Source organism: Cynocephalus volans, chromosome 12 (genome assembly GCF_027409185.1).
Source record: "Cynocephalus volans isolate mCynVol1 chromosome 12, mCynVol1.pri, whole genome shotgun sequence".
Classification (NCBI taxonomy): Eukaryota; Metazoa; Chordata; class Mammalia; order Dermoptera; family Cynocephalidae; genus Cynocephalus; species Cynocephalus volans.
This window is the reverse complement of record NC_084471.1, coordinates 12,174,683-12,202,492: the sequence shown is the minus strand read 5'-3', so window position 1 is coordinate 12,202,492 and position 27,810 is coordinate 12,174,683. Positions and strand designations below refer to the sequence as shown.

At 50.2% G+C, this 27,810-nt stretch overlaps 1 protein-coding gene across 1 annotated transcript; it reads right to left on the bottom strand.

Annotated features, from left to right (window-relative positions):
• Positions 1-746: 746 nt before the first annotated feature.
• BAIAP2L2 (BAR/IMD domain containing adaptor protein 2 like 2) lies at positions 747-27,810 on the bottom strand. Its single transcript, XM_063115627.1, has 14 exons — positions 27,760-27,810; positions 26,630-26,705; positions 25,651-25,737; positions 25,167-25,228; positions 15,127-15,198; positions 14,791-14,907; positions 13,863-14,009; positions 5,178-5,330; positions 4,739-4,883; positions 4,448-4,646; positions 2,146-2,259; positions 1,611-1,818; positions 978-1,021; positions 747-822 (listed from the first exon to the last, which is right to left on the bottom strand). The coding sequence occupies exons 1-14, from the start codon at positions 27,808-27,810 to the stop codon at positions 747-749; spliced, it is 1,551 nt and encodes a 516-aa protein (XP_062971697.1).

Here is a 27,810-nt window from a genome sequence, read left to right as displayed (position 1 = left end):
GGGGGTGGAGGGCAGAACAAAGGGTACTGTGTCCCAGGCCGCCTGAGGGTAACTTGCTGGTGGTCCGGGACCTGGCCACAGCCACCCCTCCCCCAACTGTGGAACAGCCACTACTTCCTGGGGAACCCACAAGCAGAAATGAGATGGGGGTGGGGGGAATGCAGCTTGAAGGCTTTGGGGCAGCCCTAAAGAGTTGCTGGAAATGAGGGATGTGAGGAGCTGGGAATGAGACTGGCCTTCCAGGGAATAGCCATGACCTTCAGGACCCCCTGGGCTCCATTCTCCAGTGTGCGTGGGGGTCTCCATCCCCAACCCCCTGCCCTGTCCCCCAAATCAGACACCACTGTTCCTACTTCTGTGTCCACTTCCTTTATTTCTTACTGTTTACAAAAGTTAAATGGGGTGGGGGAGGGGGGTGGTACAAGGGGCTCCTCCCCACTGGGGCAGAGAAGGGGGAAAGAGGTTGGGGGGCAAGAAGTAGGCCCCCCAGGGAGAGTCCTGGGCCCTGGAAGGGAAGAAATGGTTCTGTCCCCCAGTTCTGCCTGCTTTACTTGGAAGGCCCCAGACCCCAGACCAGTGCCCTTGGAGCTGCTCAGGCTGCGGGGCGGTCTGGGGAAGGGCAGCCACCCCGCCAGCAGGGCCCCAAACTCTTGGATCTGCTGCTGCTGCTGCCACCGCCGGCTCTGAACAGCCCCTGGGCAGGCGTACGGGGGTACGACCTCAGACCCCTGGTGGAGGAAGGGGCCTCAGTGGATGAGGGGTGCTGAGCGGTCGTTGGTGACGGTGGGTCGCAGCTTTACAGTGGCAAAGGGATTCGTGCCCCTGCCAGGGAAGAGGCTGGATTGAGAAGGGCTCAGAGCCCCAACTGGCTGTGGGCCCCAGGAGGGCAGCTGTGCAGTTGAGCCAGGTGTCTGCCTCCTGCCTCCTGCCCCCATCGGGTCACCACCACCCACCTCATCTTCCATTGCGAGACTCACCGTGGGAAGAGCTCTGGGGGATGCTGCTCCCAGGACATAAGTTTCTGCAGGGGGTTGAGGAAGGGCGGGTTTGGTGGGGAGAAGGGCAAGCAAGCCCCTGCCCCTCCCATCACTCTGCCCATCCCAGGAGGGTAGAGGACAGACCTGAGGACCCCTGCTGTGCCAAACTTCTGGGAAATGAGACCCCAGCGTTCTGAAGCCCAGAATTCTGTGGGTTTCAGATTTGAGAAACCTCTGGGCCAGAGTCCCATCTCCTAGGACTACCCCTCCCCCCAGCATAGATTGAGGTGACCTCGAGGGAAGGTGCCCTCCTGCCCCACAGTCTTGCCTGGCCTGTCCCAGTCCATGCTCTGACCCAGATCCCTGGTCTTCCTCCCCTGGGGAAGGGGAGCAGAGGCCTTTGCCAGTGACCCCAATGGGACACCCTCAGCTGCAGTCCCTGAGATGAATGCTTCCCCCACCCTCCACCCCAGACTCAGAAGCCTATTCCACCCCTCCCTGCACAGAGGGGCAGAGTCCCCTGGGAGGGTCCCCTGCCAGGCAGCCCGTGGCAGAGCAGGGAGGGTGACCTGGTCTCCTGTCTCCCTGCCCACTGGATGACCCTAGGGTTGAGGACAGGCTGGAGAGGCTCACCTTGACATCACTGGCCACCCCCATACTGCCCATGCTGCTTCGGCGGCTGCCAGACAAGGGTGTAGGTGCAGGGCTGGGGGCGCGGCTCGGGACCCGACTCGGGGTACGGGAGCGGGGCTGGCCGTCCCAATACTCCGAGGACATTGTGGAGTTGCCTGGCCGGTCCAGGAGGTCATCAAGGCTGTGGCTGCCCCGGAGTGGGTAGGACCTGAGTCCAGACAAAGGAGGGGAGGGAAGGGGGTTGGGAGCAGGCCCAGCTGGACTGACCCTATCTGCTGGGCCCCTGAGCATCCTACAGCCTCCCCTGCACCTGCGTAAAAGGAGACTGTCGGCTTGAGGGAGCTCCTGAGAGGAGGCAGAGGGATGGACACAATGACCTTCAGTGTAGAGAAATGGAGGCGCGGGGTGTGGTTCTCCAGGGGCTGAAGGGGGCCAGGCCCATTCAAAACCACACCTCACAGATGCCTCCCTGGGTGGGCGGGGACACACCCCACTGGACTCCTCACCCCTGCCCCACCCCTGCCCACCCAGGTACCTGGAAGGTAGCTCGTTCATAGGGTTCATGGGGTTCATGGAGGTCATGGGGTTCAATGGGTTCACGGGCACTTCCTCCAAAGGTTTCACATAGGCCTCGGGGAACCAGCCACTCCTGCAGGGCAGAGGCAGAGAGTCTCTTAAGCAAACCCTGATAGCAACGATCCAAAGAACAATTCTGAGAAGAGCAGTCACTGCGCGCTGCTGAGTGCCAAGCCTTGCTCGAAGGGCTCTGCAGGTAGTCATGCGGTTAATCCCATGGAGGTCTTTCCTGGCATTCACGGCCTTACAGAGTCTGGCCCTAACCCACTCATCCAACCTCATGTCCCACATGGGTCTGGGGTACTATAGAGAGGAGGAGATGGAGGTCCAAGAAGGAAAGCCATCTGTCCAAGGACATGTAGTGACTCGCTTTCATTCCCTACTCACTTACACCACCATGTGCCAGGCACACAGTGAGCAAGACACAGGACCTCCTCCCCAGAAGCTCCCAGCCTGGGGGAGACAGACAGGTGTGTACAAGGCAGCGAACTAGGGGTGACGATGAAGGGGACAGGGTGGGTGTGGGAGGGACCACAGGCAATGCTAGGAGCCCTGGGCACCCAAGCCCAGGGTGCCTGATTCCAAATCCAGTGCTCTTTCCACCTCGGCCCAGCTGCTTTTCTCTACCCCAGGCCTCCCCTTCTCCCAGAGCGCTGTCTGTGCCCCTGATCTACAGCACTCCACGCCTGCTTCCGGGGTCTCAGCCTGGGCTGGAGGCTCATTACCACACCTTTAGAGCAGCCGGGGCTGGGGAGGGAAAAGCACTGCGATCAATGCTCCTTAACCTTTTCAGACTCCACAGAGCCCATAAGATTTTTGCAGAACACTTGGGAAAATGTTCTCCAAACAGCCACCTTAGACCCCAGATAACCCAGTCAACAATATCCTCACCTGAAGGTAAATGGAAGCTATTTCATCTCAAACTGACATTTCAGTGTGTCTAACTTCTGTTCTCACCATAAGGTGCCCACTGATGATAAGACATGCCATCATTTTCCCTAACCTGTGAGTCACAGACAGAACGATGATGTTCCCAGGAACATGCTTTGAGAGCACTGGTCTAGAGGTTTTATCATCAGGTCCCCAGGAAGTCTGCTGCACACCCGCCGTCTGATGGGGGTGTGCAGAGCGGGCACTCCAGAGGCGAGTGTTCCTGCCACTGACGTTCTCAGCCATCTCTCTACCCTCCCCACTCCTCCCCGAACCCCCCCCCCGCCACCTGTTCCTGGTCCATGTAATCACCTGCCCAGCCATGTCCCTTTGCACCAGCTATGAGCCCCTCCGTGCATTACCCATGCCTCCACTCACCCATCCATAATCCACATGGGCAACCGCCTGTGCGCCACCCACCCACTATGCACCTAGTAGTCCACTCATCACCCACTCCCACCTGCCCAGTCACCCATCAGTCTATGTATGCACCCACACCCGCACATCCTCCCATGCCCCCAGTCACCCACCAACTCACCACCTACCCACTCATCCGCCCATCTTCTCCCACAAACACGCATCCACCTGTCCACACAGCCATGCTCTCATCCACCTGCCACCTGTGTGCCACCCACCCGTCTGCTGGTGGCGCATGCAGCTGCCAACCCCTCAGCCCGCGTGTCCATTCATTCATGCCCCTCCACTCCTCCTTGTCCACTCCTTCCTTCTCTCCTGTAGCATGAGTGGGAGTGGGCACCACACCCTCTGCTGCCCATAGAGCCCTGGCGGGCACTGCCTGGCTGCAGCCAGCTCCCACCTCCCCCTTTTTCTTCTTCAGGAAAGAGTGGTCCCTCCACACTCCCTTTTTTGACTGTCAAGCTTGGAGGCAAGCTTTCTGGCGACTACAGTGTACGTACGTCCCCATCTCCCCCCACCAATTGGGGTGTCAAAAAGGCCCGGTTTAGATTCTTGAAGGATTTCCACTGCGCATGACTGCAAGGAGGTGAGCACGTTTCACCTAAAGCACACACTGCACCTCCACCAGCCGCCTCTCTCAGGGTCCAGAGGGGAAGCTGCCTCGGCCATAGGATTTCTGTAATGATGCACACTTTTGAAGGAGGCTACCCGTCCTCCATCCTCTACCACCTCTCGAGGGCCACCACGGTGACCTTGGTAAGGAGGCTCACCCTACCTCCGCTGAAGGAAGAGGAAACTGAGGAGGGGTGGGGGGGAGTTGGTGCGGTGGGGACAGGGGAGAGGTGTCCGAGGTCCCAGGGGCAGGCAGGGCAGCCTGGGTCCTGGCCCCCGCCCTGCCCCGAGGCCGCACTCACGAGGACGAGCCCTCCAGCCTGCCGTAGAGCCAGCCGTTCTGCGCCTCGGGCACCAGCACCTCCACGACGGCTCCGGCCGCGAAGCGCAGCAGCGTGTGGTTGGCGCCCTCCGAGTGGGAGACCAGGGCGCGCACTCTCCGGCCGCCGCCGCCGCAGGAGTCGGAGCGCGGGCGCTGGGGGCCGCCGGCGTGCAGCGAGGCTGCGGGCAGGGCGCAGGCCGCGTGGGCGGGGAGCTCGGCCCGAGCCCGCCCGCCGCAGCCCCCCGTGCGCTCCGGGGCCCGGGGCACTCACAGGCCGACGGCGTCCGGGGCAGGGGCCGGCGCTCTGGCTCCAGCTGGGACGCGGACCTCGCCTCGCAGGGCTCGGGGCCGTAGGGGCCGGAGCCGGAGCCGGGCCGGCTGCGGGGGGCTCCGAGCTCTCCCAGAGGCCTCTGGGGCTGCGAGGGGAGACGGGCAGGGGCGGGTGGGGCGGGCAGGGGCGGGGCCTCGCCCTAGTCCAGCCCCCGCCCCCAGTCCCAGGCGCCGGCGTAGGGGTCGTGGTTCCGGCGGCCCCGCCACCACGGGGGCGCCGAGGCCGCGCCGGGCCGGAAGGGCGGGCCCGGGGGCGCTGCGTAGAACGGGGGCCAGGGGGGAAGCAGGCTCCAGGCCGGGGGTCTCAGGCCCCAGGGCCCCGCGGAGGGTGCCGGGGGCGGCGGGGGCGCGAACGGCAGCGGGGGCGCCCAGGGCCTCACCATGTCCAGGCGGGTGGGCGTCAGGCGGCCCGAGGGATAGGGCGGCCCCAGCACGGGGCCCAGCAGGCCCGGGGAGTGGGCGCGCGACGGGCTGCGGCTGGCCTCCGACTGCTCCTTCCACAGCAGCACGCGGGTCTGCAGCATCCCCCGGGCCTGGCCGGGTGGGGGCACAGGGGTCAGCCAGATCCGAGCAGTCCCCAGCATCCTGGGGATTCAGAAATGGCACCCTAGACCTGAGAACTCGGGCCCTGCAAGCTCGAGATGAAGGGTTTTATAGCTAAAGGCTACAAAAGATCGCTTTGCTGTCTCTTTGGGTCCGTCTGCTCCCCTTTTCCTTGAGGAGCCTCCTTTGACTCCCGTCCCCCTCAGTCTGTGTGCTTGGGCGGGGCTGCCCTCACTGCAAAGCTTCAGGTGGGTGTAGAACCCAAGCCTGGCCTCTCAGGTTGCCCCATCATCCCGGCTACGGTAATGGGCTCATGGATCGCACTTACCCAAAAACAGTGACCAAAGAACCCATTCCCATCACTGTCACAGTCTGGAAAAAAGTCCATTATTTTACCTCATGGGTTTGCTAAATAGCTAGAGTTAGGCCAACACAGGAACTAAGCAATAGACAGTTGCAAACTTCTAATGACAACTTTTTTGCTCGTGGATCCAGCTATATCTGAAACTTTTCAGCTTCCTAGTCAACTAAACTAATATCTTTTCTGTTTAAGCCAGTTTGAGTCATTTTTTTAAAACACTTTTGAATACAGTTTTCCAGTCCATCCCCATAGTCTACGTAAGCATCTCCTTTTCTGGCATCCCTAACATACAGGCATCTATCTACCTCTGTTTGAATACTTTCAAGGACAGGAAACCCAGCAGTTGACCACGCAGTCCACACCAACTTGGGGAGGTAGGGCTTTAAATGTTAGACCTCCCCGTGAATTAATCATGTTTTTTATTTCCTGTGTTTTGTGATCTTTGACATCCTGCGGGTTTGGTAAGCCTGGAGAGACGGCTACTACCAGGGATAGTAAACAACTTGTCTAGGAGTCTGCTTTTCATATGCAAACCATCTGATCCAAAGCCCGTATTCCCAGCTCCTTTATCTAGCTCTCACACGCCAAGCTAATATTTCCCATGCCCTAACTCACCCCAGAGCCAGGTACCAGACAGAAGAGACCATCTCTATAGCCCAGAGCGTGCTGAAATGGTTCAAACTATCCAATTCTAAATTTGCTCAAACTTGCCTACCCTGCCTTGCTCATTCCTTCTCATGGAAACCACAATACAGGCTCTGGGCCATGCTTTTCCATCCCTGGTTCTGCCCCATGTGGCCCTGCATGGTATGGCGTGTCCCCTTTTCTTGGGAACTGTGAGTAATAGAACTTTCAATGGCGTTGACTTCTTTATGTTGTCACTCGGTCATCTCTATAAATTAAATCCCAGGTACAATTAAAACACTCTGCTCTCCAGCTATAAAGATCTCTCCCATTTCTAGTCGAACATCTCCCCTAAGGCCTACCTCAAGATTGTAACCTTAGGAATAAGAAAAGCTTCCCTTTTCTGAGCAAACATTTATTCTATACCAGGCCTTGTGTTAAATGCTTTTCTGAGCAAACATTTATTCTATACCAGGCCTTGTGTTAAATGCTTTACCTGCATTATCTTATTTGACTCTCACAGTAGCCCTGGGAGGTAGGTGCAGTTATTATCTTCATTTGATAGAAGATGCTGAAGGTCAGAGAAGTTAAGTGAAGTTAAGTGACTCAGTCTCACATCCAGTAAGCAGTGGAGTGGCTTGTACTAGTCTGTCCTTGAAGAAGCCTCCTGTGTCTGTGCCTGTCAATGATTTCTCCCTTCAACCCGGCCTAGCTGCTGAAAACCTCACAGCTGTCTCAGGCAGCAATAACAGAAATACTCAGAGCCTCGGGTAACAAGATGGACACCCCTTCTGTTTCCTTGTGGTAATTAAAAAGACAAAATCCCCAAACCATCGTGCACTTGTTTCAGAGGCAGTAAGCACATTAAGATCATTAGGTTCTGCATATCATATTTTGAAAGGGATTTTTACTCAATCTGAGAACTTTCAGTGGAGAACACCTGCCAGGGTGCTAGAGGGTTCTAGGAGTAATGACCACAGCACTGAGTCCCAATCTGGATGGCACTCAATTTTATTGGCTTCCCTCAGCCCTGCCCCAAGCAGTTTAGCCAGTGGGTGGGAAAAAACACTGTATAGGGTTTCAAAACCATAGAAAAGACCATGGGAGAATTTTAAAAATATTTATGGAGTGGAAAAGCCACTCTCATTGTAACACAAAACCCATGAAATCTAAAAGAAAACAGTGATATATTCGAATAAATAAAACTTTTTTCACATGGCAAGACCTACTATAAGAAAAATCAAAGGGTAAATGGAAAATTGGCAAAAATATTTGCAACTCATCATCAAAAAAAGGTTAATTTCAGTAACATAGAGAGCTCCTACAAATTAATAAGAAAAATGGAGGAAAAGATACTGACATGTCATAGTAAAGGAAATCGAATGGCTCTGAAACATGAAAAGGTGTCCATCTCATAAGACAAGGATGAAATAAAACTACACTGAGATAACATTTCTACTTTTCTGATTAGCAAAGATCAAAAAGTTTGCTCATACACTGTTGTCAAAGAGTGTGGAAACACGGAATCTCATACATTGCTGGTGGAAATGTAAATTAATACAACCAGTGACTATATTCCTGGACTCAGCAGTTCCATTTCTAAGAATTTATTCTGGAAATATATAATAAGCCCAGAGAAGCTACAGGTGAGGTAGGAAGATGCTATGGACTAGCCTTTGACTAAGCAGGGACTGATTATTGGAGATGAATGAGAAAGTCACCTTACTGTGTCCAGGCACTTACAGTTCTTAAAATCTTGTTCTAACTGTGCATTCTGTTTATACATATAGTAACAGGTAAATATTTGCGCTTAGCTACCTTAGGAGTCAGATCTTGGGGGTCCTAAAGCTGAGCGGGTCAGACAACATGCCACCTGGTCCCCATGCACAGGGGACGTCTGACTGTTCAATCCATGGCTCCCTCCTGAGGGATGATCACCACCATGAGGCAGTCAAGGAAGGGGTTAGCTCTCCTATCAGTGTTGGAGGTTAACTGTTCAGAACACAGGCAAAAAGGAGTTTCCTTCCAAGGAAGATATGTAAATGGACAATAAGCACAGGAAAAGATGTTCAACATCGTTAGCCATCAGGGAGATGCAAATCAGCACCAGAATGACACACCACTTTATACCCACCGGGATGGCTGTAATCAAAAGCCAGTAGCAAGGATTGGTGAGGATGTGGGAAGATGGGACCCTCATAAACTGCTGATGGGAGTGTAAAATGGTACAGCCACTTTGGAAAAGTGTCTGAAAGTTCTTCACATAGCTACACATAAAGTTACCACATGACATTCCTATATACCCAAGAGAAATAAAAATAGATGTCAACACAAAAACTTGCACGTGGATATTCAGAGCAGCATTATTTATAATACCCCCAAAATGGAAACAACCCACATGTCCATCAACTGATGGGTAAATAAAATGTGGGCTATCCAGACAACAGAATGTTATTTGGCAATAAAAAGGAAGCCGTTCACAAAGGGCCACATACTGTATGATTCTGTTTATATGAAATGTCCACAATGGGCAAGTCTATAAAGACAGAAAACAGGTTGGTGGCCACCTACGTTAAGGGGGATGGGAGGACTGGGGATGACAGCTAGAAGGGGCTAGGGTTCTTTGGGGGTAATGAATGCACAGCTCTGAATTTACTCAAAACCATTGAATCGTACACTTTAAATGGGTGAATTGTATGGTGTGTGAATCGTATCTCAGTAAAACTGTTTTTAAAAAAAGTTGTTCCTCCCTAGAGGGTTACTCTGTGGGAAAGAAGAGGGGATGAGAAGGCTGAGCCCTGAGCCTGGGGCTGGGTGTGGTAGGGACAGTGGGCGGATGTTCACCTGAACCCAGATCAATCACGGCTCCAGTCACATCTCCCGCCTCTGCTCAGTACCAGAGGGTTCCTGGGTTTGGAGACAGAGAATCAGGGTGGGCCCTGAGCCTGGCGGGGCAGGAGCCTGCTGCTGCCTGTTGGGGCAGCGGGGTGCAAGCAGGCAGTCCTCCTGAGTGACCGCTTTTGTTTCCATCTTTGGAGGAAAGAGGGCAGGGGCATTAGGCTCCTTCATATGCGAGGCTCCAGCACTGCATCAGCCTTGGAGGTGGGAATTATTTCCCTCCTTTTCCAGACAGCATGAGGCCCAGAGAAATGAAATCATTTGCTAGAATTTGCAGCCAGGGTGACAGGGTGGTTGGGAAACTAAACAAGAATACAAAGAAAGGGATGGAAAAAGCGTTGAAGCTGGGGGAGGGGCGGGTGAGCCAGCATCAGGAAAGAGAGCTGCGTGGGTGGGTGGCTCAGCGACTCACACTCAATACAAAATAGAGCCAGGGCCTGGCCTGTCATCTGGACTCAAAAATATTTGTTGAATAAATGAGTGAACAAATGAATGACATTGGAACAATGCAGAAACAAAGTCATCCGTGTACGAGGGAATGGTGAGAAGACGGCGTCCCAATACTCCTGGCCTCTCCTCCTGCATCAGCTCCATCAGCCGCATCTCCAGAGGAGTCAACAGGTAGGCCAGGGAAGGCGGCTGGGCAGGCCCACATGCCAAGAGGGCGATAGGACTCAGGGCCCAAGCAGTGTAGCCTGCAGAGACATGGGCAGGGCAGCATCAAGTATCCCCTCTGATTGTGGCCTGGGAGGGGCTGCTGGCTTTCCTGAGCTCCAGCAGCCCATGGGCTTGGGCTTCCACTAGCCCAGAGGGTTCCTCTATGTAATTTAGGGACAGATATTTCTTTGGTTGGACACAGTGTGATGTCACACATTTAGTGAGAGCATCCCCTCTTTGTGCAAAGAAAAAGTGCTCCTTTCTCTAGGAAAACACAGTCTGCACCAAAGTGTTCAGCTTGGAGAGCAGAGCACAGCCCCTACTCTCAACCTGGCACTCTTGTGCAGTGCACAACCTGAACAATCCTCCCAAGCAGCCCTGTTTGCAGCAGTTTTCCACATGGATAGGCTAAGTTAATCCTATCCCTGAGGCTGAATGAAAGCTAATGCTTGCAACAGGGATAGAGTGGAGTCGTCCCTGTGCCACAGCAGAGGATTGGCCTCTGGACAATTAGACAAGGCAGCCCAGTGCCTGGGGTAGAGGTTACTGCACTCCCCGACTCCCACATTTGCTGGCACCACTGCCCGAGGCCCTTGCAACTCAACTCAAGCCAGAGTGAGAATAGAGTGAGGAAGCAAAGGAAAGAAACCAAAAAAAAAATTAATTAATTAAAAATAAATAAATAAAATTTCAAAAAAAGAAAGAAACAAGGCACGTAAGAGATCCCACTGGGCAAGGAAGAGAACCCGGAAGACCATGCCATGAAGCTAAGAGGAGTGACAAGCTCAACACGGACGGCCTGAGAGCCCCTGCTGCATAACAGAGACCTTCATAACCAGACAAAGCACGATTTTAAGACTGAAAATTGAATAGCTGAGCTTAAAAAGAGAACAGGCCTGTTGAGAATAGAATCAATGGCCTGACAGGTCAAGGGGGAGAAATATCTCAAAATACAGAGTAAGAAGAAATGAAATAGGGTGAGGGAGGAAGCAGGCGTTCTAGAATGAGAAAGAGGAAAGATGGGGGAGAGGTTATATAGTCACGTGCTGTACAATGATGTTTTGGTCAATAATGGAGCATGTATATGCTAGTGGTCCCGTAAAATTATAATAGAGCTGAAAAATTCCTATCACCTAGTGAGTTTGTAGCCATCATAGTGAAATTACTTAATTTTTTAAATAAGTTTAATGCAGCCCCCAGGTGTACAGTGTTTACAAAGTCCACGGTAGCGTACAGTAATGCCCTGGACCTTCACGTTCACTCACCACTCACTCACTGACTCACCCAGAGCAACTTCTAGTCCTGCAAGCTCCATTCAATGTAAGTGCCCTGTACAGGTGTGCTATTTTTTATCTTTTATAACATATTTTTACTGTACCTTCTCTATATTTAGATACACAAATACCACCATGTTACATTTGCCGAGGGTATTCAGTACAGTAACATGCTGTACAGGTTTGTAACCTAGGAGCCACAGGCTATACCATATGGCCTAGGTGTGTAGTGAGCTATACCATCTAAGTTTTCGTAAGTACACTTCATGATGTTTGCACAATGACAAAATAGCCTGACAATGCATTTCTCAAAATGTATGCCAGTTGTTAAGTGACACCTGACTGTAATTAAGGAGACAGAAAGGAAATAACTCCTCTGACCCAAAGAAAGACTTGAGCCCATGACCTGAAGGAGCACTGACCAAGGCACTTATTGACGTGGTATCTGAACCAGCTCCAGAGTCTCATGGATACAAGGAAAGTCTGTAAGCATCCATAGAGAAAGAGCCAGTTACTTAAAAGAGAAAGGATACAGACCAGCACCAGACTTTGCATCTAAAACACAGGACACTGGAAAATGGGGGATATTATTTTGGATCATGAGAGAAAAGGCCTGTGGCTTCAAAGCTCTTTAACCAGCCAATAAGGCACTCACCAGGCAGGGTAAAAGTGAGCCATTTGCAGCTACCCAAGGATTTGGACAGTGTGTCTGCAGAAAATACTCATGAAAGTTTTCTAAGCACACCAATGAATCAAAACAGAGACCGCAAGGCAGCAGGAGAGGAAAGGAGTGGAACAGTGGCAGGCAGTGTATCTGATCACATGTGTGGTGGGCTGGTAGTGGAAAAGGAGAGTGCACCAGACAATGGTAATATATGCAATCTAAGTAAAGCTTCTTGAAATATGAGGGTACTCTCCAAAGTTCATTGAAAAATTGGGGCCGGCCCCGTGGCGCACTCGGGAGAGTACGGCACTTGGGAGCGCAGCGGCGTTCCTGCCACGGGTTCGGATCCTATATAGGAATGGCCGGTGTGCTCACTGGCTGAGCGTGGTGCAGTCGACACCAAGCCAAGTGTTGCGATCCCCTTACCGGTCACAAAAAGACAAAAAAAAAAAAACAAAAAAAAAAAACCCAAAAGTTCATGGAAAAATAGAATTAAAAGATAATACGAATCTTTCCTTGAACTCGTTGAAGACCCCTCATACAAGGGCCATGCTGCAAAGAAATGACTAGTGAGAGCCTGGAACTAAAAGTCCTGAACTACCTTGGCAAAACTAAGAGGTGAGGATGGGGAAGTTGAACGGAGGAGTAAAAGCTTTGGAAAGGCCTCATCTCAGACCAGCAGGGAGGACAGGAAAATACTTCTCAATTTCTCATTTTATGGGGTGGGGGGAGTGATAGGTTGAGTGTGTATGGGTGGGTTGGGGGGTGGAGTTGGCATTTTTTGGAAAAGATAATAGACATATATATGTGATTATGAGGGTCACAAAATGAGGTCACCATGAGTAGAGAGGTAAAGAAGAGTAGAATTTCCAAATTAATAAGGGGAAAAGGGGAATGTGTAGTAACTCAACTAAACTGACAAGAATGAGAATGGGAGAAAAAGAATAAGTGACAAAGTAAATACAGTTAGTTCAGGTTATCTAGAAGGAATAAAACCCAGGTATATCAATTGTTATGTTAAATGGGAATGGGCTGAATTTACCTATTAGAAGACATAGACCGTCACATTGGTCAAAAATCATAACTCGGCTATATGTTAGTAACAGAAGACATACTTAAAACAAAGAGATAAGCAAAGAGAAGAGAAAGTAGGAGGATATATTAATATCAGACAAAGTGAAATTAAAAGAAGCAAACTTGATTAAGAGAAACATTAAGTACATAAATGGCAATTTTATGGAGAAGGTATAGTAGTCATAAATCTAAAAGCACCAAACAACATGGCAGCTAAATACAGAAAGCAAAATCCATTAGAAATTCAATGAGGAATGAGAAAATCCTGATCTAGCAGACAGAACAAAGCAAGAGCATAGAGGATTTAAACAGTACAATTAAATTAATGAACAATAAGGAAGAAACTTATCAATTAATGAATTTGTGAATGGTGAGTATATGCATGCAGGAATAAATGCACCAAGGAATAGTCTGCACCAAGGTGTTCAGATTGGAGAGCAGAGCACAGCCCCTACTCTCAACCTGGCATCCTTATGCAGTGCACAACCTGAACAATCTTCCCAAGCAGCCCTGTTTGCAGCAGTTTTCCACATGGATAGGCTAAGTTAATCCTATCCCTGAGGCTGAATGAAAGCTAATGCTTGCAACAGGGAGACCTGGGATAGAGTGGAGTCGTCCCTGTGCCACAGCAGAGGATTGGCCTCTGGACAATTAGACAAGGCAGCCCACTGCCTGGGGTGGAGATTGCTCCACTCCCCCACTCCCACATTTGTTGGCACCACTGCCTGAGGCCCTTGCAGCTAAATGGTTCGAACATGAATGAACAAATGCATGAGTTAGTGAATGCATAAAAAAAAATTTTTAAATCATGAATGAATAAAGGAATGAATATATGATGATACAAATAAACACAGAAACAAAGAAATGGATGGAAAGAGTGAAATAAAATAAATTTCTACAGAGTTTAAGGAAGGAAGGAAGCGCACAGCTCCTAGAAGGGCTCCATTTGCTTTCCCTGGCCCCAGCTCACCCGGCTGAAGAACTGCAGGAAGGTGTTGGAAAGCAGCAGGTGCTTCTCTGCCAGGAAGCGATAGCGTCGCTTCTCTTCCAGTTCAGCTGCCCTCTGACTCTCAGACACGAAGGCCTGCATCTGTGCATGTAGCTGGTTCACACTCTCCTGTGGGAAAGGGGGTTCTGGCTGGGGGCAGAGGGTTTGTGTCTCATCCCACTCCCCATGGGTACCAGCTATCTGAAGCCCCCCAGTCCTTCTAGACCCAGACACTTCCTCCTGGAGGCCTCATTCTAAGCTCCTGGCCTGCCCCCTCATGGACATCCTCATCTTTATGAATCTGGGTCCTGTGTCCCCCTGGCCTGGGTGCTTCTCATATGCAGAGCTGGTCAAGCCATTGCTCTGTCCCTGACACCTAGCACAGGGCCAGCTGGGGTCCAGGAAGGTTGGTTTAATGAACATATGAATGAGTAGATTAATAACCCCCTACCTGGGAGGGAAGATTCTGAAGAGGGGCCTAGAGGAGGAGACAGGAGAGGAGGGAGAGGGTTAATCCATGGTTTTGGTAAGGGACTGGCCTTAGCCAGGGGCAGGATACCTCTGCGTGGGCAGGAGGAAGCGGGGCATGGTGGGGCTGCAGGTGGATTACATCTTTGCTACCAGGTTCAGAAACAGCTGGACTGATGGCCTCAGTTTTCTCAGTGAAGTATGAGAAGCGGGGAGGGGTGCTGGGGTTGCAGGAGATGTCTGGGAATGTGAGGCAGGCCAGAAAGCCACAGGGCAAGGGGCGGTGCTGATGGTGGCCCTGAGGGCCAGTGATGCCCCCCCACCAGGAGCTGGCTGACCTCTCCAGCTGTGCTCGCAGCATATGGCTGGTGCTGGGTGGGGCAGGGGCTCTCCTGAGCCCAGTGTGGCCCAAGACCCTCCCACACGCCCCCAGCCCTCGCACCTTCATCTCCCGCGCATTCTTGTCCCTCTTGCGCTCCATACGCCACAACTCGGACATGCACTTCTCCAGGTTGGCAGCTCGTTGGCGGTACTCGATCTCATAGTGCTGGCGGCTGTCCTGGGTAGGATGGAGAGATGAGGGAGGCCCCCCATGTCAAAGAGCTCAAGATACCCCTTCCAGGGGTCAGGCAATGGACTGGGATTATGGGGCTCAGCTGGGAATGTGTATAACCTGGGGCCAGTTAATGCCCGCTGGCTTCAGCATCCCCACCTGTCAGATGGGGAGAGTGGTCCTGCCTGTGACAGGCTGGGGGCTGAGGTGGGAGGCCAGACTCACTTTAATGAACTGCATGTCCAGCTTGGTGTTCTTCTCCATGTGCTGCAGCAGGTCTCCATGGAATGTCTGCACCTATGTGGAGTGCAGGGTCGGGGTGACCAGGGTGGCCCCGCTGTTCCAAGGCCCCAGCATCCCCAGCATTTTCTACTACAATACACTGCCCACTGTGCTCCTAACATGCCAGGCACCTGCTCACTTGCCAGAGAAAAAGGGATAATAAGAGGACCTGGCTGGAAGGCAGATTAAATGGTTAAACATGCAAAACATTTAGTGCAGTCCCTGGCTCGGAACACACCTTGATGAATGCATCGAAGTCTCTGGTCCTTATTTTCAGTCTTGTTCTTAGTCTGTGCTCTACGTCATTCCCTCTGCCTGGAATTTCCTACCAATCTTCAGATGCTGGCTTCCCTGCCCCCCCACACTGGGAAGCCTTCCTGACTTCCCAGGCAGAACCTATTGCCCTTTTTTGCTTCTGGAATGTGCATACAGTTGTTCATTCATTGTGCATTCCTGCAACCATGCGACAGAATTGTTTGCCAGGCCCCCTTGGAGCTGCTTGGGGCATGAACCAAGTCTGACCCATTTCTGTGTCCTCAGCACCATGGGCAGGGCCTGGCCCAGCAAAAGCACTGAGAACTGCCGAGCCTTAGACGGGGGGGGGGGCTTCCCATGGCAAGCCCAAGAGAAGTAGGTGTCTGACCACTGGGAAGATGAAGAAGCCTGCTTGGCTCAGGGTCAGAAGAGCCGCATCCTAGTTCTGGTTCTGCCTCCGACTTGCTTTGTGACTTTGGACAAGTTGCTGCCCCTCTCTGGGCCTCAGTTTCCCCATCTGTAACAACAGCAAAGGCTTGACCAGATGCTCTCTAAGAACTGGATGAGCTTTGACTATGTGGGCCTGAGCAGTCACCACCTCATTCACCTGTGTCCTCCATCAGCTTTCCCTGAGCCAGTCCACATTGTTGGAGAGTCAGACCTAAAGCCATCCAACTGCATGGTTTGCCCTTCAGTTCAGGCTGCACAAGAACAAAGAGGAGCTTCTCCCATCCCTCGACACGACCCCCTTCGGAGGGGCCCCCGCACCTCTGCTCAGCCTCCTTGTCTACTCACCCTCTCCCCACAGTGGGTCCTTCCTCCTGCCCAGGGGACCTCCCACTTCGATGCAGGAGCTCTGTCCTACAGGCTAGGGTATTGCTCAGAAAAGGAATGCTGGTAATCTCCTCCCAGGATGCAGAAAAATCAGTACATTATAAAATTTCTAAAGTTTAAGTTTTTCTCCCATGACTTTCTGTTTCTGAAACCTTGGTAAGCATTGGTCTGCAAGGGAGCTGGAGGGCACCTCCTCAGTACTGGCTATGCCTTAAACCCCCGAGCTGTAGCTGCCTCTGTGTGTGTGTATGTGTGTGCGCGTGTGTTAAGAAGGAAGTGCCACGTGGTTATGCATAATTATAGAAGCATCAGGTAGATGTTTCTACCCAATGCGGGGCTGTTTTCTGCTGGACCCAATAGGAAGGAAGTCTTCCCAACCCCGCAGGCAGTGTGAACCTCACAGTGCTGCCTCCTTAAATTGTGTGTCTTCAGTTGCCCTACCCTCCTCCTAGCCCTGCTTCCCACTAGAGAGACAGTTCAAGATTTCTGCTCAAACATGATCTGTGTGTTCCTGAAGATCCCTGCCTCCTGCAAAATTGTCCTGTATAAACAACAGGGTTTATGGGAGATATGGGATTGGGGCAGATTCTCATAACCCAGGCAATGTTGTAACTACAGCACCAATAAAGACAGTGAAATGGCACCCAGAGGGTTGACTGTAACCACACCGAAAGCCACAGAAAACATTTCAAATGCACAAAACCAACAGAACAGACGTGCAGGGAATGCTTTAATGACGGCAGGGCTGGCCTACAGAGACGATGACGCAGGAGGAAGTGGCTGTCATGACAGTGGGCACGGGAAGGAGCACACCTGCCCTGAGAGCCTTGAAAGAATTGTTCCTACGAAATGAACCCAACGCCTCCCCTCCCCTTTCCTCCTGAACCCTCTCTGATCAGGCTGTTGCTCCACCATGACAACAACGTCTTGTTGAAATCGACAATGGCTCCATATTGCTACATCCCATGGCCAATTCTCGGGACTCATCTGACTTATCCTGACATCATTGTTCAACATGGTTGATCATCCCTCCACCTTGAAACACCTTGTCCCCTCAGCTTCCAGCTTGCCAGCCTCTCCTAGGCTCTCCCCTACCTCCCCGGCTGTTCCTTTTCTGTCCTTTGTTAATCCCACCTCCTCTCCCTGATTTCTTAAGCCTGGATTGCCCCAGGGCTCAGGCCTTCTCTATCTACACCCTTGGTGAGCTCATCCAGTCTGGATGCTGGTGACCCCCGGATACACATCCCAGCCCAGACCTCTCCCCCAACTCCAGCCTCATGCGTACAAGTAGCTATCCACATCTGTGACTTGTTGTCTAAAACACACATCAACTAATGGTGACTTCACCTTTGGCCAGGCTAAAACTTTGGTGTTATCCTTCACCTTTTGCCTTTCACACCTGAAATCCAATCTATCAAAAAATCCTGTTGATTCTACCTTCAATATGATCTCTCCCCACCACTACCCACCACTGCCACCCTTTCCCAAGCCACGTCACCCCTCCCCGCAGGTATTGCAAGCGCCTCCTAACTGGGCTTTCTGCTTCTGCTCTTTACCCCCTTCGCCAGTGATTTGTTCTTAGTCCAAGAGCCAGAGTTAACCTACTAAAATATAAGTCAACAATGAACAACTGGAAAGTGAAATCAATAATGCCATTTACAGTGACTTCAAAAAACATCAAATACCTAGAAATAAATCTACCAAAGATGTGTAAGATTGCTATGCTGAAAATGACAAAATATTGCTAAGAAATATAAATAAATGGAGAGAGATACCACATTCATGCATCTGAAGACTCAACCTTGTTAAGATGATTATTGATTTATTGATTAATATAATCTCTATGAAAATTCCATCAGGCTTTCTTGAAGAGATTGACAAGCTGATTCTGTAATTTATGGAAATGCAAAGAATCATGAATAGGTAAAATAATTTTGAAAAAGAACAAAGTCCTTAGAATACTTGATTTCAGTACTTGCTATAAAGCTACATGATCAATACAGTGTGATATTGGTTTAAGGATATAGAAGTATATCAATGGAATGGAGTCCAGAGTCCAGAGATAGACCTCTACATATATGACAAATCAATTTTTGACCAAAACAGCAAGTCAATTCGATGGGTAAAGGGAAGTCTTTTTTAAGTGGCATTGGAACAACTGAATATCTGTGCAGGGAAGGATGAACCTGGACTCCATCCCACTTGATACACAGAAATAAATTTAGGATGGATCAGAGAAATAAATGTAAAGCTCAGAATATAGAATTTCTAGAAGAAAACTTAGGAGACTATCTTTACCATGCAATAGGCAAAGATTTCTTGGGTGGGACACAAGCACGAACCATTTATAAAAACTGATAATTTGGGCTTCATAAAAATTTAAAATTTCTGCATATCAAAGATAGACACTATTCAGAAAATGAATAGCCAAGCTACAGATTGGGAAAAGATATTCACCTGACAAAGGACTCAGATCTTGACTATATAAAGAACTCCTACAAGTCAATGATAAGTATAACCCAATAAAAAATGGGCAAAAGACTAAACAAATGCCTCATGGAAGAACACATACAAATGTCCAAAAAGCCCATTAAAGTCATTAGTCATCAGAGACATGCAAAACAAAGCCACAGTGAGATACCATTCCACACCCACTAGAACAACTAAAATAAAAAAGGCTGACAATCGCAAACCTTGGCCAGGATATGTATAGAGCAACAGCAATTTTCGTTCATTGCTGGTGGGAGTACAGAATAGTCCACAAACTTTGGAGAACTCTAGGGTAGTTTCTTATAAAGCTAAACATGTCAACTTTATGACCCACAAATTCCACTCCTATGTATTTACCCAACAGAAATATAAACATACATCTACAAAAAGACTTGTACAAGAGTGTTTACAGCAGCCTTATTCATAATAGCCTTCAACTGGAAACACCCCAAATGACCATCGACAGAAGAATGGATGAATAATTGTGCTATATTCATGCAATGGACTACTAGGCAATAAAACAGAACAAAGTACTGACATATGCAACAACACACATGAATCACACAGACCTGAAGCCGAGTGAAAGAAACTGGACACAAAAGAAGACACAGTGCACAATTTCATTCACCTGAAGTTCCAGAACAGGCAAAATTAATCTCCATAGATAGCAGTCAGAAAGTGCTTGTCCCTGGGAGGCAGGATCGATGAAAGAGACACAAGGGAACTTTCTGGGCCATGGAAATACTCTAGTCTTTTAGCAGGGTGGTTACACAGAGTACATGATTGTCAAAACCTGTTGAACTAAATACTTAAGAACTGGGTGTTTTATTGTATGTAAATTTTATCTCAATAGAAACAAAAAGTCAGATTCTGGAATGACAGTGGCAATGAAATGTAGTTTTAAAATTTTTATCTCTTCATAAAAACGGATAGAGAAACTGGTGGAGAGCAAAACAGAAGACAATATTCACAACAAAATTGGGTGACAACATATCCCCACAACCCCCCAAATAAAAATTCTCTGCCAGCGTGAGGTCTCAGAGTCCACGTGGAGGACGCAGTGGGAGGTGACGGGGTGTTGGATGGGCCGGAGCACAGAAGCCCCCAACACAGCCAGCAGATACTCCTGGAGAGCTCAGCTGAAACTCCAAGAGGATTAGAGGGTAAGTGTCAGGGGTCCCTGGTGGAGTCTGAAGGGGCTGGAGGAGTCGAGCTCTAGGAACACTTAAAACTGACCAGCCAGTCTCCATTCCAGGACAAGGCCCACATGGAGGAATGGGATCAAAATCAAGAACAGGGACACTGGACACAAGGGACAGAGAAAGTCTAACAAAAGTAGGGAAGGGAACAAAACCAGGAAATTGCAGAAAAGATTGCAAAAATGAAGCTGCCATGTTTTTGGAAAAGTACATAAGAACAATGGGAAGAGATTCTGTGAAGTTAGAAAAGCTTCCTGACTACGCCTCCTTCTAAAATTTCAGAAAAAAGCTGGTGAGTGTTAAAAATAAATAAATAAATAAATTAATTAATTAATTAATTAATTAATTAAATTTCAGAAAAAAATTAATTTCCCATAAAAATGATCAACAGAAAACCTCTGAAGTAAAATCCAATAGAAAGTTATTATGAGAAAAAGGAGAACACGGAACAGAATAACATTCCCACAGACAGCGAGTGCTCACCAGAAAGGCCCACAAAACAGAAGAAAACAGTAATCTATGATTTAGAAGTGAACGAAAGACATTAAAAAGATGACACAAGGCAGGAAAGAAACAATATGGAAGAGAATTAGAAAAATTCAGAAAAGAGGGGACAGAACTCAGGAAAGAATTAGAAATTAAAAAAGAAAAACTTATGTTTAGTAACGAAAGCTGAACTATTAGGAATTCAAAAGTCAGTAAAATGCACAGGGCTGGCTGGTTGGCTCAGCGGGTTAGAGCGTGGTATTGTAACACCAAGGTCCTGGGTTTGGTTAATGGAACCAGCCAGCCACAAAAAGCCAAAAGAGCAAACAAAGAAACAAACAAAAAACACAACAAATAAGGCTTTAAGAGAAACGTAAAGGAAAAAGTAGCAAAGATTTTAAAAATAAATTAAGAAGAGTGTTCTGTTATAACACCAAGGTCAAGATTCAGATCCCTGAACTGGCCAGCCACCAAATAAAGACAAAACAAAACAAAACAAAGTCTCAAAAAGGCTAATATCTATATCTATATCCATGATAGGTCTCCTTTTATATGCGATCCATCCCAGCTCCAGATATTAAATCATAATATCTGGAAGTGGAGACAAACAGAAATAAAGAAAAAGTAAAATATCCAAGAGGAAGAGACAGATATTAAAGATAGGCTACGAAGATCTAACATACAGGTAATAGGAGTCCCTGAAGAAGAAATGCAAAGAAAGGGAACAAAAAAATTCTAAAAACACCTTTCTTGAAATTAAAGAAAAAAAAAAAGATTTGAAACTACATATGGAAAAACAACATCATGTAACTGAGAATATCAACCCAGACTGACCAATACCAAGATATACTCTGAAAAAATTACTAGAATTAAGAAAAAGGAAAAAAAAATCTTTTGGCAAAAGAGCAAGTGACTTAGAATGGGAAAAAAAATAATCAGACTTTTCAACAGCAATGTTCAATGTTGTATGTCAGAAGAAAAACACTAAGGCACACAAAGAAAAGAAAGAGAAAGAGGGAGAAAGGAAGGAGGGAAGGAGGAAAAAATGGAAGGAAGGAAGGGCATATGAGACAAAGATTTTATTTACAGCAAATCTGACTTTCAAGTGCAGTTGGCCCTCTGTCTCCATGGGTTCCACATCCACGGATTTAATCAACCACAGATCAAACAAAAATATTTTTTAAAAAGAACAACTAAAATTATACAAATTAAAAACCAATACGGTATAACAACTATTACATAGCATTTACATTGCATTGGGTATGAGAAGTGAGCTAGAAATGATTAAAACATACGGGAGGATGTGCGAATACTACATACGCCAGGTTATATCAGGGACTTGGGATCCATGGATTTTGGTACCCATGGGAGGTCCGGGAACCGAAGTCCACAGAGACTGAGGGACGACTGTATAAAGCGTACAGATCAAGCCCTTCCTGTGGGGACCGTTAGAGAACAAGCTTAAGACAACCAGCACAACTGGAGAGACAGTGACACCAGCGCTGGCCCTTCCTTGTGGAAGGGAGATGGATGCGGACAGGAGGCCGCGAGCGTGGAGCCCGGTGGCTGCTCTGACGGTGTGGACGGCGCACAGCTGTTTTTACACATGGGGGGGAACAGGGAGAGCAGAGGAAAACAAATTTTACCTGCTTCCAGAAATCCCATGGCGGTGGTGGAACTAGTATTGCTATTCTGAGACTGTTGAGTATATAATGTGAGATAAAGCCGATAGGTAAATATGGCACATTCTCATCCGTTCAATCTCTGCATCCTTGAGAAGCAGGATTCTTGGTGTGGAACAAAGGAGATACTAGTGTAATATAGATGAGGTTAAGTAAAAACGCTGTAGTGTCAGTATGTGCTTGTGAAGTGTATATGTTGTATATCCTTGCATGTGTATGAGTGTGTATGCATGTATGTATAGCACTGGCCACTGAAAGAGCCTAGAAACAATGACCAACAGTGCCCCGATTGTGGTCTTGAAATACTACTTGTCACTGAAAACTCAAAATAAAAATGGCTTCGTGGAGAAATGGCTAATTCCGTGTCTTGAGCAGCAAAAGTAGCAGATGAGTCTGGAACACCTTGTCATGCTAGACAGCAAGGAAGCTACCAAAACGACTAGGGTCATGTCCAAAGGACGCAGGAGGAGGTTGAAGAGGCTTCCATCGGCCAAAGATGGAACATTTTCACCTTCAACAAGGATAATAATCTCAAAGGCCTGAAATACATCAAATGGGTGTAAATCTATGATACGGGTGATAATAAAAAATACTACAATAATGGTGCTAGTAAGAAATGAAGTTAATTGGTCACCTCCAGAGGATGACAGAGGCAAATTCATTATCCTGTAATCAATGAGTAAAGGGAATGATGTAAGCCTTTCTCCCGCCTTTTGCATGTGAAACCTGCCAGTGGTAACAGCAGTAAGGAACACACCTCTTTATAGAAGTATTCCTCTTACCAACACTTCTGAAAGAGCACCAGAGGAGCAGCGATGCACGAGTGGATCTGTACACACTGGTGCCTCCCAGTGGAAGAACCCAGCACCTGCTCTGGTCTTACCAATAGGGAACAGAGTCCAATCAAGCCTCTGGAGCCAGAGGACAGAGGAACCAGCCAAACCACACCAGGAGTGTGCAGTCAGCACCTTCCGGACTGGGGGAAAACCAAGCCAAAGCCACGTCAAATGCCCCAGGGTCTTCAACAAAGTGCAGGGAAGAGAAATGGATGGAGACAGACCTGGTGGGCTAAAAGTATTCTTTTTTTTTTTTAAGAGCAAAACTAAATTCTAGTGTCTCGGGAGGTATGCTCAGGTGATAAAATATGAAGGAACACAAGGAAGTGCCAGCTCAGACCAGTGGCTGCTTTTGAAGGGAGGGAGGGGCTGTGGGTTTGTTGGGGCCACATGGAGGGGCTTCCAGGGACGCTGGCAAAGTTCTTGATCTGGGTGGTAGTTTCAAGGCTGTTTTGCCTTATAATAGTGCATTAGGCTCTAATTTGTTCAGTGAGATTTCCTGTTTTAGCTTACAATAAAAAAGGCTTTTCAAAAACACCCAACCCAAATCTAAGTCGGATCTTTCCCTCCTTTGTTCCAAATGTTCTAATGGTGCCCTTTCACTGAGACAAATGGCCAGGGTCCCAAGAGGGCCCCGCATGATCGATTGGGCCCTGCTAATGGCCAATTGTCTTCTCACACTTGCCCTCACTGCCCCCGCTGCAGCCTCCCCCACCTGTCCACGCACCTATCCCTCTGCCCAGACGCCCTCTCCCAGGTGTCTCCCTGGCTAGCTCCCTCATCTCCTCCAGGCCCTTCTCATTGTCACCTTTCTAGAGATGCTTTCCTTGAGCATCTGTTAAAAATTGCATCCCCAAACACTTCCTATTCCTGCTCTATTTTTCTCTATAGCATATTTGCATCTAACATGTTACATATATGTTCACTTATTTATTGTGGATTTTGTCTGGCTCTGTCTTTGGAAGGGCAGAGATTTATGTCTACTGCATCTCTGGTACCTACAACAGTGCCTGGCACAGGGCAGTAAATAGTCACTGAATGAATGAGCCCAAGGTAGAGGCGACCTCTGGTGATGTTCTGGTATGGTTCTGGCTGGGGGCCCTGCCCAGTTGTCAGAGCCAAGACACCAGTGCCTGGGGAGGGAAGCTTTCCTTACAGAGTGGGCCTGGGTGACGGCCACAAGTGACATGAGCCACTTGTGAGCCACAGGTGATGTTGAGAGCCACTGAACTCAGTAACAGGAAGCCACAATCTCCATAACTCCATACCCAAGCCCAAGGGGTGGCGGGGGCTTAGTGCTACATCCCAAAGTGTCTGTGGAGTCTACGGAGCCCAGGGGGCCTGCGGGCATGGTTTTGTTGTGTGTGGGCATGATGCACATTTTCTGCTAGTAAAACTGTTCCCCGTACCAACCTGATCAGTAATTTATGGTGCCCCCAAAGAGCACCCTGACTTCCAGGGATCACATCTGCTCAGCTCATTGCTCGTGCCCTCTTGGGATGCCCTCTTTTCCCCTCCTCATCTAAACAAGCCCTCTCCCTTTTCAAAGCTCATTCTTTCATTCCACAGTCAATAAAGCCTTGCTCGGTGCCAGGTGCTGTCCCAGACACTGGAGCTTCAGAGAAAAGAAGACCACGTCCCAGCCCTCGTGGAGCTCCCAGCCTTGGGAGAGATAGGAATAGGCAAGTGATGTCTACTTCTAGTTCTCCTGGTAAGGTGCCCAGGGACTTAATGAGTGCCAGGGTAAACAGTTTATACTTATTCATTCATTTCATCCTCTTGAGAATCCTACAAGGAAGTTACTATGGTTGTCTCCACTTTTCAGATAGGTAAACTGAGGCACAGGGTCCAAGGTCACAAAGCCAGTAACTGATGCACCTGAGCAATGGGCCTTTCTAGCTCCTCCCCTCACTCTGGAACCTCAGGCAATGACTAGAGTTCCGAGACTCAGTTTCTTCCTCTGTAAAATGGGTAGAAATGCCACCAGCCTCCTAGGGTTGCTGGGGGCTTGAACAACTGTTACAGAGCCTGTCTCTAGTGGGTTCCCAAAGGCAGCCATTGCTGTCACGTTGCTAAGGGCCAGGTGGGGGTCAGGAAATCCTCCCTGAGGAGGGAATGTGAGAAGATGGGCCCTCTTTCTCCTTGGAATGCAGCCCACTTTCCTTGAGTGACCCCTCCAGGCCCTGGGGTCTGATACTCACCACCACCTCCAGGTCAGAGTTCAAGTGCCGCTGGGTGTCCGACATCTGCACCAAGATCTCCCCTGGAGGCATGGAGGGCACTTCAGCTTCAGTGCCAGCAGCCTGCCCCGCCCACCCTCTTCCTGCCAGAAGCCAACAGAGGGACCCAAATCCAGGAATTTCCCATATGTCTCTCAGGGACTCAGCAGTGCTGGTCCCTGCCCTGGAACAGCCCTGCAGGGAGTGGTGGGGAGGGGCTTGGGCTCCAGGGCAGTCTGTGCTCTGGGCTGCCAGGCCTGTGTTGGGGGAGGAGGACTTCCTGGAAGGACACATGTGCTATAGGAATTGCCTCTGGACCCTGGGATGGTGGGCCACAGCAGGCTCCAGGCCCGAGGGGAGGCATCAGGAACACACAGAGGGTCCCAGAGCCCGGACAGCAGGAGGAGGCTGGGGTGGAAGTGGGCTAGGCAGTGCCCCCCAGGCCCAAGAAGAGGGAGCACCTCACCCAGAATCTGCGAGGTGGAACTCTGCAGGGCCTGCTCTCCGATCTTCTGGATGGCGTTGAAGTATACCTCGGCCGCCTCGGACAGAGCTGCAGGGCGAGAAGGATGAGTCCAGGCCCAGTGCCCCTCCATCTGTCCCCACCCTTCTGGACGCCTCCTTGAATGTGTGTGAGAGAGGAGAAGGGGTGCCCTGGGTGGTGTGTACAGATGAGGCATTGGCCAGAGGAGAACGGGGGATGGGACAGGGGCAGCTATATCCAGCCCAAGGTCTGGCACTGAACGGGGGGCCTCGGCGTGCATCTGGCAGGGGTGGGGTGCAGGTGTCTGTGTGCTCACGCAGAGGGTGTGGGTAGGTGTGCTGTGAGGCTTGGGGGCAGGGGCACTGGCTGAGGGGCATGCGGGGAGCAGGCTTTGACTCTGAGGTCTAAAGAGGCAGGGAGGGATGGAGTGGCCCTCAGCTTGGTGTTGATTAGTGCTGGTGGAGGGGTGCTGTTGGGAAATACAGGTGGCCACAGTGAGTCTGCACAGGGACTGAGTCGGTGGTGAGGGCCAGCTGTAGTGTGCGTGGATGGGAGGCCAGTTAGGGGTGAGGAAAACCAGCTCTGGAGTGAGGCCGGGGGTGGCGGTGGGTTCAGCAGCAGCATAGAGGTGACACATGGAAGTGTGTGCGCTGTCAGGGTGTGTGGGGGGTGGTGGTGGGACCTTCAGGGCCTGCCGCTGTATCTCAGGAGCATCCAGGGACACCTGTGAGTGTGTGGACTGGAATGGTGGGCACAGGTGGGCAGGGGCATGTAAGGCATCTCTGGCCGCAGGGGCGTGAGAGTGAGGGTGGTGGGTAGAGGGTGTAGGGCTGAGGATGAGTGGAGTGTCTGGTGTGGGGTGCAGAGAATATGGTTGGGGGCCCTTGTGGTTGCATGGAAGGGCCTGGGGTGTGGGGGTAGTAGAGACCAAGGGGGTGGGCACCGTGGCCCAGGCACTCACCATGGAAGGCCCGGAGGTAGTTGTTCCCCAGGTACACCAGATTCTCCAGGGCGGGGTTAAACTGCTCCATGATGCTCTGTACCAGGAAGGTACAGAGCAGGGACATGGGAGAGGAAGAAGGAAGGATGAAGAGGCGTGTCACGGGCCTCAGGGGTGGGGCTTCCCCAGCCCCACTTAGAAACTGAGGGCCACCCAGCATGCTGGCTCTCTGCTTCAGGAGCCTCCAAGGCCATCTTTTGGGGCCCTGTTCTAAGCCAGCTCCTGCTCACACACCTGCTCAGGGGGAACTCAGGCCCTGCCGAGATAGCACACCTCGAAGGTTCCCCTCCTCGCCCTGGGCTGAAGGCTGACCATCTGCCATGGCCCCGCCGGGCACAGCTTGGCCCTACCCTGTGTCCAGACCCCACTGGGTTAGACACATAGGGCTGCCACCTGTCACCTCAGGGGCAAAGGCAGATCTTGCCCTCCTCAAAGAAGAGCCCCCTGGGAGCGAGGGTGTGGCTGGGTCAGTTTGGACTGCCCCAGGCCACGGCCAGGTGGAGAGCAACCTGGGTGGTGGAGACAGCCCTGGACTTGGACCTAGACTTGAGTCTTGGGTCAAATCCCAGCAGCACCTCTTCCTCCCTTTGTTACCTTGAACAAGCTTTTTAACCTCTGTGGTCTCAGTTTTCTCATTTGTCAAACAGGGTGATTATTTTTTACTTCACAGGCAGGGTGATGTGAGGTTTACATGTGAAAGGGTCCTGCATACAGGAGGTGCTCAATTAATGTCTATGGAGGCTGCAGCAATCACTCCGGAGGTGAAGTAGGAAGTCTGAGTGAGGGGCTCAGAAATGAGGGAGAGAGAGAGTACCCACTCCCAGGCCAGGTGGCTCCTTTCCATCTGTGCTCCCATCTCTTACCACCCTCGGCCCTGGGCCCTGTCCTGCGGTCCAGTGTTTGGGAGTCGGGATCCTACGGAGTGTGTGGCTGACTGCTCCCAGGGACCCCCACCTCCACACCCACAGCTTAGTGCTCAGGCCTCCCTTTCCAGAACACCTGCAGCCCAGGTTGCCCTCTGAGCTCCAGAGCTGCCTAATCCCATGCCCTGGGAGGAGGTGTTCCGGCTGGACCGGCTGCCACGCGCTCACCTTGTAGATGGCCATGGTGGACCTGTAGAACTGGTCCATCTCGGGGGCCAT